We start from the raw sequence: 15,640 nt of genomic DNA, 5'->3' as shown, positions 1-15,640 counted from the left end.
GTTATAAATACCCTCATTTCTTGCTACTGCCATATAGTGCCAGTTTCTGACTGGTAATTCAAAGAATATATTGGGGTTACGTGCACCCACAATTTTTACTACTGGTATACAGTGCCATTGTCTGACTGGGAATTCAAAGAATATATTGGGAATACAAATACCCTCATTTCTTGCTACTGCCATATAGTGCCAGTGTCTGACTGGGAATTCAAAGAATATATTGGGAATACAAATACCCTCATTTCTTGCTACTGCCATATAGTGCCAGTTTCTGACTGGTAATTCAAAGAATATATTGGGGTTACGTGCACCCACAATTTTTACTACTGGTATACAGTGCCATTGTCTGACTGGGAATTCAAAGAATATATTGGGGTTATAAATACCCTCATTTCTTGCTACTGCCATATAGTGCCAGTTTCTGACTGGTAATTCAAAGAATATATTGTGGTTACGTGCACCCACAATTTTTACTACTGGTATACAGTGCCATTGTCTGACTGGGAATTCAAAGAATATATTGGGGTTATAAATACCCTCATTTCTTGCTACTGCCATATAGTGCCAGTTTCTGACTGGTAATTCAAAGAATATATTGGGGTTACGTGCACCCACAATTTTTACTACTGGTATACAGTGCCATTGTCTGACTGGGAATTCAAAGAGTATATTGGGAATACAAATACCCTCATTTCTTGCTACTGCCATATAGTGCCAGTGTCTGACTGGGAATTCAAAGAATATATTGGGGTTACGTGCACCCACAATTTTTACTACTGGTATACAGTGCCATTGTCTGACTGGGAATTCAAAGAATATATTGGGGTTATAAATACCCTCATTTCTTGCTACTGCCATATAGTGCCAGTTTCTGACTGGTAATTCAAAGAATATATTGGGGTTACGTGCACCCACAATTTTTACTACTGGTATACAGTGCCATTGTCTGACTGGGAATTCAAAGAATATATTGGGAATACAAATACCCTCATTTCTTGCTACTGCCATATAGTGCCAGTGTCTGACTGGGAATTCAAAGAATATATTGGGGTTACGTGCACCCACAATTTTTACTACTGGTATACAGTGCCAATTTCTAACTAGGAATTCAAAATGCGCAAGGCTCCCGGAAAGGGACGTGGACGAGGCCGTGGGCGAGGTCGGGGGAATGGTTCTGGGGAGCAAGGTAGCAGTGAAGCCACAGGGCGTCCCGTGCCTACTCCTGTGGGGCAGCAAGCATTGCGCCACTCCACAGTGCCAGGGTTGCTTGCCACATTAACTAAACTGCAGGGTACAAACCTTAGTAGGCCCGAGAACCAGGAACAGGTCTTGCAATGGCTGTCAGAGAACGCTTACAGCACATTGTCCAGCAGCCAGTCAGACTCTGCCTCCTCTCCTCCTATTACCCAACAGTCTTGTCTTCCTTCCTCCCAAAATTCCGAAGCTTTACAGAACAATAACCCAAACTGTCCCTGCTCCCCAGAGCTGTTCTCCGCTCCTTTCATTGTCCCTCAACCTGCCTCTCCACGTCACGATTCCACGAACCTAACAGAGGAGCATCTGTGTCCAGATGCTCAAACACTAGAGTCTCCTCCATCTCCGTTCGATTTGGTGGTGGATGACCAGCAACCCACCCTCATCGACGATGATGTGACGCAGTTGCCGTCAGGGCATCCAGTTGACCGGCGCATTGTGCGGGAGGAGGAGATGAGACAGGAGTTGGAAGAGGAAGTGGTGGATGATGAGGACACTGACCCGACCTGGACAGGGGGGATGTCAAGCGGGGAAAGTAGTGTGGATGTTGAGGCAGGTGCAGCACCAAAAAGGGTAGCTAGAGGCAGAGGCAGAGGTCAGCAGCTTAGGCGAAGCCAGGCCACACCCGGAATCTCCCAAGATGTTCCAGTTCGTACCCAGCCCCGAAAAACTCCCACCTCGAGGGCACGTTTCTCGAAGGTGTGGAGTTTTTTCAAGGAATGCGCCGAGGACAGATATAGTGTTGTCTGCACAATTTGCCTCTCGAAATTGATTAGGGGCTCTGAGAAGAGCAACCTGTCCACCACTTCAATGCGCCGTCATTTGGAATCCAAGCACTGGAATCAGTGGCAGGCAGCAACGGCAGGACAAAGGCCGCCTGCCGTTCACGCCACTGCCACTGCCTCTGCCACTGCCTCTGCCTCTGCCACTGCCACTGCTGACTGTGCTGGCGATGCACTCCAGAGGACGAGCCAGGACACCACTTCATCTGCCTCCGCCACTTTGTTGACTTCTACCTCATCCTCCCCTGGTCCTGTCTTATCTCCTTCTCCTGCACCATCAAAGGCACCATCAGGCGTTTCTTTACAACAACCCACCATCTCTCAGACATTGGAGCGGCGGCAGAAATACACTGCTAACCACCCACACGCGCAAGCCTTGAACGCCAACATCGCTAAACTGCTGGCCCAGGAGATGTTGGCGTTCCGGCTTGTTGAAACTCCCGCCTTCCTGGACCTGATGGCAACTGCGGCACCTCGCTATGCCGTCCCTAGCCGTCACTACTTCTCCCGGTGTGCCGTCCCCGCCTTGCACCAGCACGTGTCACTCAACATCAGGCGGGCCCTTAGTTCCGCGCTTTGCACAAAGGTCCACTTGACCACCGACGCGTGGACAAGTGCATGCGGACAGGGACGCTACATTTCACTGACGGCACACTGGGTGAATGTAGTTGAGGCTGGGACTGCTTCCCAAACTGGCCCGGTGTACCTCGTCTCCCCGCCTAACATTCCTGGCAGGGACACGAGAAGAACACCCCCCTCCTCCTCCTCCTCTACCGCCTCCTCCTCCGCCACCGCCTCCTCCTCCGCCACCGCCTCCTCCTCCGCTGTTAGATTGACCCCAGCTACGAGTTGGAAACGTTGCAGCACTGGCGTTGGTAGACGTCAGCAGGCTGTGCTGAAGCTGATCAGCTTGGGGGACAGACAGCACACTGCCTCCGAGGTGAGGGATGCCCTCCTCGATGAGACGGCAATATGGTTTGAGCCGCTGCACCTGGGCCCAGGCATGGTCGTTTGTGATAACGGCCGGAACCTGGTAGCAGCTCTGGAGCTTGCCGGACTCCAACATGTTCCATGCCTGGCCCACGTCTTCAACCTAGTGGTGCAACGTTTCCTAAAGAGCTACCCCAATGTTCCAGAGCTACTGGTGAAAGTGCGGCGCATGTGCGCCCACTTTCGCAAGTCGACAGTAGCCGCTGCTAGCTTAAAATCTCTCCAGCAACGCCTGCATGTGCCACAACACCGGCTTTTGTGCGACGTCCCCACACGCTGGAACTCAACGTTTCAGATGTTGAATAGAGTGGTTGAGCAGCAGAGACCTTTGATGGAATACCAGCTACAAAACCCTAGGGTGCCACAAAGTCAGCTGCCTCAGTTTCACATCCATGAGTGGCCATGGATGAGAGACCTTTGTGACATCCTACGGGTCTTTGAGGAGTCCACAAGGAGGGTGAGCTCTGAGGATGCGATGGTGAGCCTTACAATCCCGCTCTTGTGTGTTCTGAGAGAATCCCTGATTGACATCAGGGATAACTCAGATCACACAGAGGAGTTAGGGATAGCATCCGATCCGTCACAGCTGGAGAGTAGGTCCACACATCTGTCCGCTTCACTGCGTTTAATGGAGGAGGAGGAGGAGGAGGAGGAAGAAGAGTTGTCCGATGATGTGATGGTGATACAGGAGGCTTCCGGGCAACTTCGAATCGTCCTATTGTTGCAGCGCGGATGGGTAGACATGGAGGATGAGGAGGAAATGGAGATTGAACTTTCCGGTGGGGCCAGAGGAGTCATGCCAACTAACACCGTGGCAGACATGGCTGAGTTCATGTTGGGGTGCTTTACAACCGACAAGCGTATTGTCAAAATCATGGAGGACAACCAGTACTGGATCTTTGCTATCCTTGACCCCCGGTATAAAAACAACATCTCGTCTTTTATTCCGGTAGAGGGGAGGGCCAATCGCATCAATGCTTGCCACAGGCAATTGGTGCAGAATATGATGGAGATGTTTCCAGCATGTGACGTTGGCGGCAGGGAGGGCAGTTCCTCCAGTAGGCAACCAAGTTCTCACCGGTCCACACAAACGAGGGGCACACTGTCTAAGGTCTGGGACACCTTGATGGCACCCCCTCGCCAAAGTGCCGCCACGGAGGGTCCTAGTGTCACCAGGCGTGAGAAGTATAGGCGCATGTTGCGGGAATACCTTTCCGACCACAGCCCTGTCCTCTCCGACCCCTCTGCGCCCTACACGTATTGGGTGTCGAAGTTGGACCTGTGGCTTGAACTTGCCCTATATGCCTTGGAGGTGCTGTCCTGTCCTGCCGCCAGCGTCCTATCTGAGAGGGTGTTCAGTGCAGCCGGTGGCATCATCACTGACAAGCGCACCCGTCTGTCAGCTGAGAGTGCCGACCGGCTCACTTTGATAAAAATGAACCACCACTGGATAGAGCCTTCATTTTTGTGCCCACCTGTGTAAAGCACCCCAACATGAAACTCCATGTCTGTACTCAACCTCTCCAATTCCTCCGCATCCTCATACTCATCCACCATAAGCGTTGCACAATTCTGCTAATACTAGGCTCCCTCCAACATGATTTCCCCCAACTCTGCTGGTTAGAGGCTCCCTCCACCCTGATTTCCACCAACTCTGCTGGTTAGAGGCTCCCTCCACCCTGCTTTCCCACAACTCTGCTGGTTAGAGGCTCCCTCCACCATGAATTTGCCCAAACTGGGCTGTTTAGAGGCTCCCTCCACCATGAATTGGTCCAAACTGGGTTTTTTAGAGGCTCCCTCCACCATGAATTGGTCCAAACTGGGCTGTTTAGAGGCTCCCTCCACCATGAATTTGCCCAAACTGGGCTGTTTAGCGGCTCCCTCCACCATTAATTGGTCCAAACTGGGCTGGTTAGAGGCTCCCTCCACCATGAATTTGCCCAAACTGGGCTGTTTAGAGGCTCCCTCCACCATGAATTTGCCCAAACTGGGCTGGTTAGAGGCTCCCTCCACCATGAATTGGTCCAAACTGGGTTTTTTAGAGGCTCCCTCCACCATGAATTTGCCCAAACTGGGCTGTTTAGAGGCTCCCTCCACCATGAATTGGTCCAAACTGGGCTGTTTAGAGGCTCCCTCCACCATTAATTGGTCCAAACTGGGCTGGTTAGAGGCTCCCTCCACCATGAATTTCCCAAAACTTGGCTGTTTAGAGGCTCCCTCCACCATTAATTGGTCCAAACTGGGCTGGTTAGAGGCTCCCTCCACCATGAATTTGCCCAAACTGGGCTGTTTAGAGGCTCCCTCCACCATGAATTGGTCCAAACTGGGTTTTTTAGAGGCTCCCTCCACCATGAATTGGTCCAAACTGGGCTGTTTAGAGGCTCCCTCCACCATGAATTTGCCCAAACTGGGCTGTTTAGCGGCTCCCTCCACCATTAATTGGTCCAAACTGGGCTGGTTAGAGGCTCCCTCCACCATGAATTTGCCCAAACTGGGCTGTTTAGAGGCTCCCTCCACCATGAATTTGCCCAAACTGGGCTGTTTAGAGGCTCCCTCCACCATGAATTTGCCCAAACTGGGCTGGTTAGAGGCTCCCTCCACCATGAATTGGTCCAAACTGGGGTTTTTAGAGGCTCCCTCCACCATGAATTGGTCCAAACTTGGCTGTTTAGAGGCTCCCTCCACCATTAATTGGTCCAAACTGGGCTGGTTAGAGGCTCCCTCCACCATGAATTGGTCCAAACTGGGTTTTTTAGAGGCTCCCTCCACCATGAATTTGCCCAAACTGGGCTGTTTAGAGGCTCCCTCCACCATGAATTGGTCCAAACTGGGCTGGTTAGAGGCTCCCTCCACCATGAATTTCCCAAAACTTGGCTGTTTAGAGGCTCCCTCCACCATTAATTGGTCCAAACTGGGCTGGTTAGAGGCTCCCTCCACCATGAATTTGCCCAAACTGGGCTGTTTAGAGGCTCCCTCCACCATGAATTTGTCCAAACTGGGCTGTTTAGAGGCTCCCTCCACCATGAATTGGTCCAAACTGGGTTTTTTAGAGGCTCCCTCCACCATGAATTGGTCCAAACTGGGCTGTTTAGAGGCTCCCTCCACCATGAATTTGCCCAAACTGGGCTGTTTAGCGGCTCCCTCCACCATTAATTGGTCCAAACTGGGCTGGTTAGAGGCTCCCTCCACCATGAATTTGCCCAAACTGGGCTGTTTAGAGGCTCCCTCCACCATGAATTTGCCCAAACTGGGCTGGTTAGAGGCTCCCTCCACCATGAATTGGTCCAAACTGGGGTTTTTAGAGGCTCCCTCCACCATGAATTGGTCCAAACTTGGCTGTTTAGAGGCTCCCTCCACCATGAATTGGTCCAAACTGGGGTGGTTAGAGGCTCCCTCCACCATGAATTGGTCCAAACTGGGCTGGTTAGAGGCTCCCTCCACCATTAATTGGTCCAAACTGGGCTGGTTAGAGGCTCCCTCCACCATTAATTGGTCCAAACTGGGCTGGTTAGAGGCTCCCTCCACCATTAATTGGTCCAAACTGGGCTGGTTAGAGGCTCCCTCCACCATGAATTGGTCCAAACTTGGCTTTTTAGAGGCTCCCTCCACCATGAATTTGCCCAAACTGGGGTGTTTAGAGGCTCCCTCCACCATGAATTTGCCCAAACTCTGCTGGTTAGAGGCTCAATCCACCCTGATTTTCAAAACAAATGTTGGTGCCAACCTCAACTTACTACAAGGGCCAAATTCACTGCTGGTGACAAGCTCTCCTCACTGCAAGTGCCAAATACACATGTTTCAAGGTGTTTTCCTACTGTCAGAGAGGTGGTATTGAGTGTGTAAAGTGTGTAGTTGTTAGGCTGTGATGTTGGGGTAATAGAGGGTCTTTGGTGTGTTAGATGCCCCCAGACATGCTTCCCCTGCTGTCCCAGTGTCATTCCAGAGGTGTTGGCATCATTTCCTGGGGTGTCATAGTGGACTTGGTGACCCTCCAGACACGGATTTGGGTTTCCCCCTTAACGAGTATCTGTTCCCCATAGACTATAATGGGGTTTGAAACCCGTTCGAACACACGAACATTGAGCGGCTGTTCGAATCGAATTTCGAACCTCGAACATTTTAGTGTTCGCTCATCTCTACTTCTAATGTATTCTAAGAGATTATCAGGCACATCCTCTGGCGGGCCATGCAACTAGACTAAAATCTATGCCAGCTATTGAATTTCAGGCATCATTTATGCCAGAAAAGTAATGTAAATGATGGTAAATTTAAAGGGACAGATGACCAATCAACATTACCTTTCAGGAATGGGATGAGGAAAGTAAAAAATAGCATTTGCAACGACAAAATTTTGAGCCCTTTCTACGCATTTTTTTTATGCTGTAGGGGCTTAATAAATTTGCATCAATATTTTCTTTATGTATGTACAAAGGGTTTCCTAACTGGACTGGCAATTGTATAAGTGCTTTTGTATTGTATAATTGTATAAGTTCTTATTTTTTCTATGTGTTGTGTCTAGGTGTGTAATGGCGGGGATCAGCCAAGGAAACAGCAACGGTCTGATCTTAATGGGCCAATTGATAACAACAATGTCTCAGATGTAAGTACTGCTACTCTTGCATCACATACAAACTTCAAATACTGATTCTCCAAATGTGATTCACAAAACCCTTACAGATGAACACAAGAAACTTAAAAGATGTCTACATATACTGCTCAACTCATACCAATTTCTTTTATAACAAAAGCTATACACAAATTCGCTGTTAACTTCTTTATCAGGAAATGTATTGCTTATATGGCTCTACATTTTCTCTTCAAATTTATACTTCATCTTCTCACTTCTTCATTTTCCTTTAGATGAGATTAAATGGATTGAGTTAGTATCTACATGCAATTGCATTTTGCCCTTTATGTCACATAAGCCAGAATTAATTTGCAATGTTATTGTCTCTACCAAAGACACCTCTGTTCCTGTTTCAATTGTAGATTTGCAAATGTTCTATATCTAGTAGAAACATGTAGTTACCCAAAAATAGGAATAGATAATAAAATGTAACCTTTATTGATATCCTCTATAAAAACACACGAAATTTTTCAAAGGTTTAAAAACATATATAATGTCAGACCATATTAACCTATAGCTTATGGTTAATAGATTCAAATACTCAATGAGTAGGGTGTAGATAGTTTTTTTGTAGGGGCTGAGATTCAGGGTATACTCATGAAATCCCTATAATAAATGCCCTATCTCCCTCACTCAAAGGTAATGATATACCGCAGCATAAATACAAAAGGAGAACGCCTCCCAGCTGATAATTATGGCCTGCTGCCTCCCTCCCCTCCCTGAGGATACTGGCCTACTGCCACACCAACAGGGGTAAAGGATAGAGACAGACAGGTCCTGGGACGTTTAGCTCCTATTCACACCTACTGCGGCATAAATAACTCCTATTTCAACCCTACGCGTTTCATCTCATTAAAGAGACTCTTCAGGGGTTAATTTTGTATTTAGGAAAATTCTATCACCAGCAGTAAATACTGCCCAACAGATATTATGTGTAACGGTATGTGGTCTGACCGTCGGCAGGACCGCTCTATAGGCAGCGGTGTTTTCGTGTGTTTTTATAGAGGATATCAATAAAGGTTAAATTTTATTATCTATTCCTATTTTTGGGTAAATGCACCCTTCAGTGAATATAGTTTTTAAAAAAATAGGAGACTTTATCTAGAAGTCAGTGAATCATTTTTAGAAACATGTAGTCCTTCATTAAATTAACAGAAATCACTTGCTTAGTGCTCCATCTATAGTGCTAACGGCACATAAATTTACGTTGTAATTCTTCACATTAATCCCACAGGAACAAGACATACAGTATTTATATCCCAATCACCTATGTCATTTTCACACTAGTTAAAAGACCCTTCAGACCTTTCTTTGCTTCAGGACTTGAAGGGACATGCATTGCTATCTCACTATCAGAGAAGTCAAAGCAATGTCCTTTAATGTGGTGTCAGCCAGTGTCTTCACCTGTAGGCTACATCTTCAGTTGGAGAATAGGAATGGAAAAAAATGATGATGTAAAAATAGCAACTGAAGAATCCGTTTTTGTATGAAATCATCCAACTTTTGATCATGCCACACTAGTAAATGTTGTCCTGATTTGTCACTGCTGAGGATAATGGCACTAATATTGTGTACATAGTATTAAAGGGAGTCTGTCAGCAAGTAAAGGATGTGTTTATTTACATGCAAATTTGGTAAAAAGAGTTTTTGGGGCGGTTCTTATCTTCTGTGCTGTAGTTTCTGCCCTGCTCAATCCACCATCCTTGATTGACAGCTCTGCCCTAGGGGTCGGCAGTTAGGGAAGGATATCTACAGCCCAGTGCAAAACTAGGAAAGATAAGAACATCTATATATATAATACTCAAACTCTGTAGTAGTCTGCTCTATACAAATCCACAGTTCTCGCCCGATTTGGGTGAAATTTGGCACATCCCCTCTCCACCCACAGGAGCAGAATACTGCGCACGTTACATCTCGCTAGCGTCCCCCCGTCATGAGATTGGGGTCCCCAAAGTTAAGCCCTATACATATAATGGGGAAAACTGAAAGTGAAAGCCTCCCCGGAGAGGTAAGTAACAGTTTTTTATGTTCCCTTACTTCTTCTGGGCCTCCGATCATTATAGTCGGGAGTCTTTTCAGACCCTCGAGTATAATAATACTGTTTGTGGGGCCTGTGGCGTCACTTACTGATCCCGACCACTGCCAGGATTGGTAAGTAAATAGGGCCTGTTACTGTCTGGAGTAGTCTATTAAAAAAAACAAAACACACAGAGGCAGCGGCTATTGCTGGTTCCCCCAGTCTCCCGGGTAATGTGGCAGCCGTTACCGTCACTACCCCAGTAGTTACACCCCTGGTGTAAATGTTTTATATGTTTGTGTAAGGTGCATAAATTAAAATTTTTAATAAAAATTAGTTCAAAAAATAGTTGTAATATTTTATACTACATAATATGTATTAAATATTTACGAAAAATTTGTAAAATGGCAAAATAATAAAAATTTAAAGTGCAAAAAAAAAAAAAATTACTGTAGCACTGAGAATGTCAATTTCAGTCTGACAATGAAAATTTTACATTAGTATAACCAACAATTTAACATGTTTTCCGCAAGCGAAGCCGCGGGTATTCTACTAGTTCTTATATACAGTATGTTTTATAAGTTTCTCAATAATGGAGTTACAATACTAAAAAATAAAGCCATATTTGGAAAGTAGATAAAGAGCACTACAAGGTATTGGGATTACTTTGATTAAGATTTTTATGATATTGGATTCCCTTTAATCTTCAGCATTGAAAAAAATTGTTTTGAATATCAACTTTAAAACATCTTTGCTTAACAGGTGTCTCCAATACGTAAAGGACCTGAATCTTTACAGTAGTCAGATCTGCCCATCTTGGTTAGGGCATTCTCAGCATGTTCAGCAGCTTCCCACATTCCCATACTATGACATATGAAGATAGATCATGGTGAAGATCACAAAATCTTATGACTACAACTGTATTATGCTACTATTAAATTGTTGTATAACCAGGGAGATCTTGCATTTTTCCTCTATATATTGCCATGGGGGATTGTGTGAAGCCACTGAGCATGCTGGAAATCACCTAAACGAAAGTTCAGATCTGACATTGCTGGTGTTGGCCATAATGCAGCCCACACAACTAAATGGGGTCCCAGAGATCGGGGTGACCATTAGGCTTCGATTGATAATCATTCTATTTGTGGCCACCACAAAGTTTGTTAGGTCACTGCATATGTGCATTGCGTACCACACATTACATGTGCACACCAAACAATGTCAGGACCTCATATAATGAAGTTATTCAATGCCTGAAAATAATATGCAGTGATAGCCCTGGAGCTGAACAAGAGGTGGGCCTTTGAGGAATAAGTATATCAGCCATTACTCCTTGGAATAATTTAGTAGGTAGCAGGTGAATGTCACTCTTTGAGAGCAGTACAGGGGTATTATATTGTGTAGGAGTCAGTAAAGAGTTAATAAATTGCATGGGGCCACTGAGGGTCTTTATATTCTGTGCAGGAAGCAGTGAGTATTATACTGTGTGAGGACTACAATATGGGCTTGGGTTGGAAACACCAAGGGGGCAAAATATTGTGTGGGGGCCAGTAAAGGAATTATACTGTGTAGGGCCACTAAGGGGGCATTATATTTTATGGGGCAGTAAAGGGGCATTATAGTGTGTGACAGTCATAAGGAGCATTGGTGACTATTTTTTGCTGTAAAGAAGAATCTTTGATTTTGGGGTAGAGGCAGACATAACTCTGCTTAGGGCCCCAGAGATACCAAATTCGCCCCTGGACTTGACTCCTATGGGACATAGACTTTTTAGTGTATTGGTGGCACCACATATGCAAAGGGTTTTTTTCCCCTTCTTTAAAGACATTTTTTATAGGGGTAATGATTTTTCACATAAGACAGGTGCCCTACTTCTGGTGATGAGTCTTAAGTAGGAGAAATTCACAAACAACAAAAAGCCATTAAATTCTATCCATTCTGTGTGAAAAAATATTTCCAATAAGTAATGACTGACCAATTAAGACCACACATATATGATTGTTTGGCAACAGTTATCTCACCTGATTTCCCCATACACAGGCATGCTCAGCTATGCCCAACAATGCATATGTGGCTGTTTACGTGAAAAGGGCCCAGATCGTCGATACTAATTATAGAGAAAATAGTCCAAAACATATTTGGGTAAAAAAATCACAATTTTGTTTTATGCAAAAATTTTATTTAAAAATATGTCAATTGTGCTTTCAATAAAAAATGTTTTGCTGTTTCGGACAATGTTACACCATAACCGTTACAATGATACCAAGAACTCCATATCGACAATGTGGGCCCTTTTCACATAAACAACCACATATGTACTGGGTCGCAGAGTATAGGAACCCACTACCAGACCCTTCAGACAGAGTTATAAGATGCCCTAGATGTCATTTCGTTTCCAGACACTTACATTTCTTTTTTTAGCAAAAAAACCACCTCCTTCATAGACAGAGAATGACTATTTGAGTACTTTTGTGCAGTATTTTTTCAAACTCAACTTGCAGCTAGCTATGAAAGCAATAAATAACGACAGAGCCCTTCTTTTTATGACCAGCTCTGTTTATTTATTCAGTAGCTTACACAGTGTTCCTAGTCTGCATGAAGAAGTATTAAGGTTGCGGCAAAGTCTTTAAGTCTGTACCAAAAAGCATTTATGTATGCTGACAGGTAAAATAAATTTAGATGCTTATCGCAGCCACTGTGAGACCAGTGGAGCAGCTACAGTGTGACTTAATGAAAAAGCAATGCAAATAATCCCAGCACAATGTGCAAATTAAAATAAACTGAATAAACAGTACAAAAGCATGCTTGGAAATGATTGTATACAGGTGACAAACAAAACCCGAGACTGGTGAAGGATGACAAAATGATTTCAAGGAAAAACAAAGAAAGTATGAAAAATTGTACCACTTGAGATGGGTAAAGAATTACTACAAATACAGTAAATTTTTATTGAAGGGCTAATAACATTCACAAAAACTGTAAAATATTACTTGACTTAGAAATCATTTACATTCAGTCTATCATTTCCACTGTATAGGAATGAATAAAGGCACATGGACCACCAATTTAGTGAATTTTATGTGGCATTTGCTCGATTGTTGAGAAATCCTGTGCACATGTAATGGGGCCAATTATTTGGATAAAGTGGTCCTAAGAGTGCTTGTTATTTTGTCCAGTAATAGGGCCATGTAAAATTGGCCTGAAGCTAGCCGTACATGATCAAGTTCTGCAAAATGTTTTGCTCACATTTTTAAGCAGTATTTGAGACAAAACCAGATCATAAAGGGAGAGAAAGTATTCAGATGCTATCACTTCTCTTTTTCTAATCCGCCATTGGTTTAAACCACAAGACTGCATAAAAAATCTCATCATCCACAGGTGGCCTGAACCACTTAACACCCCATGATGTAATAGTGCATTATGGATGGGCACCTGTTAGGGTGCATTCACACTGAGTAAACGCTAGCTTATTCTGTAGAGTAAAATTACACTTGTAAATTTTGCTATCCCATTGACTTCAATGACATTTTACAGGCGTATTTTTACAGGCGTATTTTTTACAGGCGTATTTTTTACAGGCGTATTTTTACACTTGTAAAAAAATATCATTGAAGTCAATGGGATAGCAAAATTTACAAGTGTAATTTTACTCTACAAAATAAGCTAGCGTTTACTCAGTGTGAATGCACCCTTAACATGAAATTACCTACTATTGCTATTGTCACTGGGAGGAGGTGCCAGTTGCAACACACAACTTATATACTGATCTAATGGCTGTGAGCCAAGAAAATACGATTTTAGGTTATTTAGATATTTACATACCGCTGTCAATGCTGCCAGTATGTAGTGATTGTAACTGGGGGTCTATTGAAGGTCCTAACATCACTATCATAAGTTACCCTATGAGACTCTGCCAAAGGTTTTATAGATTTGTTTTCTCTTTCCCATTGGCCAATACAGAAGTTTTGCAATGCACTATCAATAGTGCCCGCTAGTATACAATACTGAGATTAGGTAAAAATACTTAAAAAATTAAATTGAAAATTGGAAAGTATTTAAAGAGTATTATTTAAATGTTTTTGTTAATGAATAGCTTAGGTGAATATAAGAAAATTTGTAATATATCTTATCAAAGTAAAGTTTTCCTGTAATCATCTTCACTCCTGCATGGAAAACTGCTCCGTTCACTGAGTGTTGATTCTAGAATGGAGTGGTATAAATACGGTGTGGTGTGGATCCAGTGGATGGTGCTGCATCAGCTCTGGGACTGCCTATCAGAGTCCATTTAGAGCAGGGGTGGGCAATTAATTTTCCCATGGGGCCAGATGAGAAATTGTGGAAACGCAGCTTTTTTTTTGTTGCAGATTTTGTTGCGTTTTTTTTGAGCCAAAGACAGGAATGGATTGAGCAGAAGGTAGCAGTATAAGAACTTCCTAGATATCTCCCATTCCTTTTATAGCCATTCTTGGTTTTGGCTCAAAAAAACGTAACAATCTGCAACAACAAAAAAAAAAAGCTGCATTTCCACAATGTGGGGCCCCAGCATAACGAAGTATTCAAACTGAAGTGGAAACTCATGTAAGGCTATGGAACACACAGCAAAGTGCAGCTAAAATGCTTCAGAAAAATCCAAAAATCTTCTACAGAGTTTTTATAACATTTTTGTTGCATTTTCTTCAGCATTTTTCTTTCCCTATTAAATCTATAGGAAAACCTCTGCATGCATTTTTGAAAAAATGGCTTTTCTTTCCTCATAATGTCATTAGAACTCAGTATTCTTCAGAAAAGGCAATATGTAACGCTTACAAAAACTGGAGCTGTTGGTTGTTAATCTGCATCAGATGTTAGCAAATTGAAAAGATATCTATATAAGTTGATGAAGGACAAATAGCAGCATTTCACTGAATGTTTTTTTATATGATATGCCCCAAACTAAAGATTGTATTAAAAAAAATCTATTCATTATTACCATTGCACATTTGACAACCGAACTTCTTAAAAACACTTGGGAGAATTTACTAGCTATGCCAGAAAGTAGAGGCGCCCGGCCTTGATTTGTGACTAATATGTGCTATAAAGCAGTTTTTCTTTACAAGACAGTGCAGCGGAGCAGGTATATAGGTGGGCTTCATCTCCTCTAGTTTATAACCCCTGCTATAGAAGTCCATGCCAGTCTATGAGCGGGGGAGATGGGATCTCCTGAGGTGCACCAGAATACTTAGGAAGCCGGACAATTCTTAATAATTATGGTGCCATTAGCACCAATAAGAGAATGGAGAACGACTGCTGTACAAAATGCCATACTTAATAAATTCCCCTAACTTCTTTTAAAAGAAGAGATTGAATCTTGACAAGCTCCTATCTTTGTGCAGTAGGACATTAGAATAAAGCTCTCTGGCTTTAGATGTTTGTCTTTTTCTGCTCATTCGCTATTTACAGTATGTGATTGTCTACAACTATACCGAGTCTTCCTTCACGTAATTAAACATAAATAAAGAAAGCAGTTACGACCTCCTTAATAGATTAACCAGATTTGGATAATTGTGTTTGTTAATTAAGTGGAATTTAATGTAATTGCTGTCACTGTACGAAAGGATACAAGTTTCCCATCACTGATTTCTATACAAATGCTGTACTCTCCTCTACTGGAAGCTTTGTATTTCCTCGTCAGAATTCTAGGACTATTTTTCTCTCTTATTTTAATATTTTGGCATTTCTTAATACTAAACTAGTGATATTAACCCTAGAAGTTCTAAAGAAGTGAAATCACTTGCTGTAGAATATGGGAAGAATGAATAAAGCAACTACTCTGATATTGCTAATGGATGTATATGTGAATGAATTCCAGTGTTATCTGGTCAATGCATCTCCATGGTAACAGACTACAAACACAGCATGTGTCGTCTGATCCTTCAGCCACAATCATTTATATCATCACACTTTTTATCGCTAGTATTGGACAACACAATT

At 43.5% G+C, this 15,640-nt stretch overlaps 1 protein-coding gene across 3 annotated transcripts in view; it reads left to right on the top strand.

The window, feature by feature from the left end:
* APBA2 (amyloid beta precursor protein binding family A member 2) overlaps positions 1-15,640 on the top strand; it is a 302,921-nt gene that overhangs the window by 160,715 nt on the left and 126,566 nt on the right. For all 3 annotated transcript variants that reach the window (XM_075273589.1, XM_075273587.1, XM_075273588.1), the window contains one exon: positions 7,546-7,626. In XM_075273589.1, the coding sequence (XP_075129690.1) occupies positions 7,546-7,626 (81 nt within the window). The remainder of the gene's footprint in view (positions 1-7,545; positions 7,627-15,640) is intronic.

This window comes from Leptodactylus fuscus, chromosome 5 (genome assembly GCF_031893055.1).
Source record: "Leptodactylus fuscus isolate aLepFus1 chromosome 5, aLepFus1.hap2, whole genome shotgun sequence".
Lineage (NCBI taxonomy): Eukaryota > Metazoa > Chordata > Amphibia > Anura > Leptodactylidae > Leptodactylus > Leptodactylus fuscus.
The sequence above is the reverse complement of the archived record's forward strand: the minus strand, read 5'-3'. Positions and strand labels throughout refer to the sequence as shown.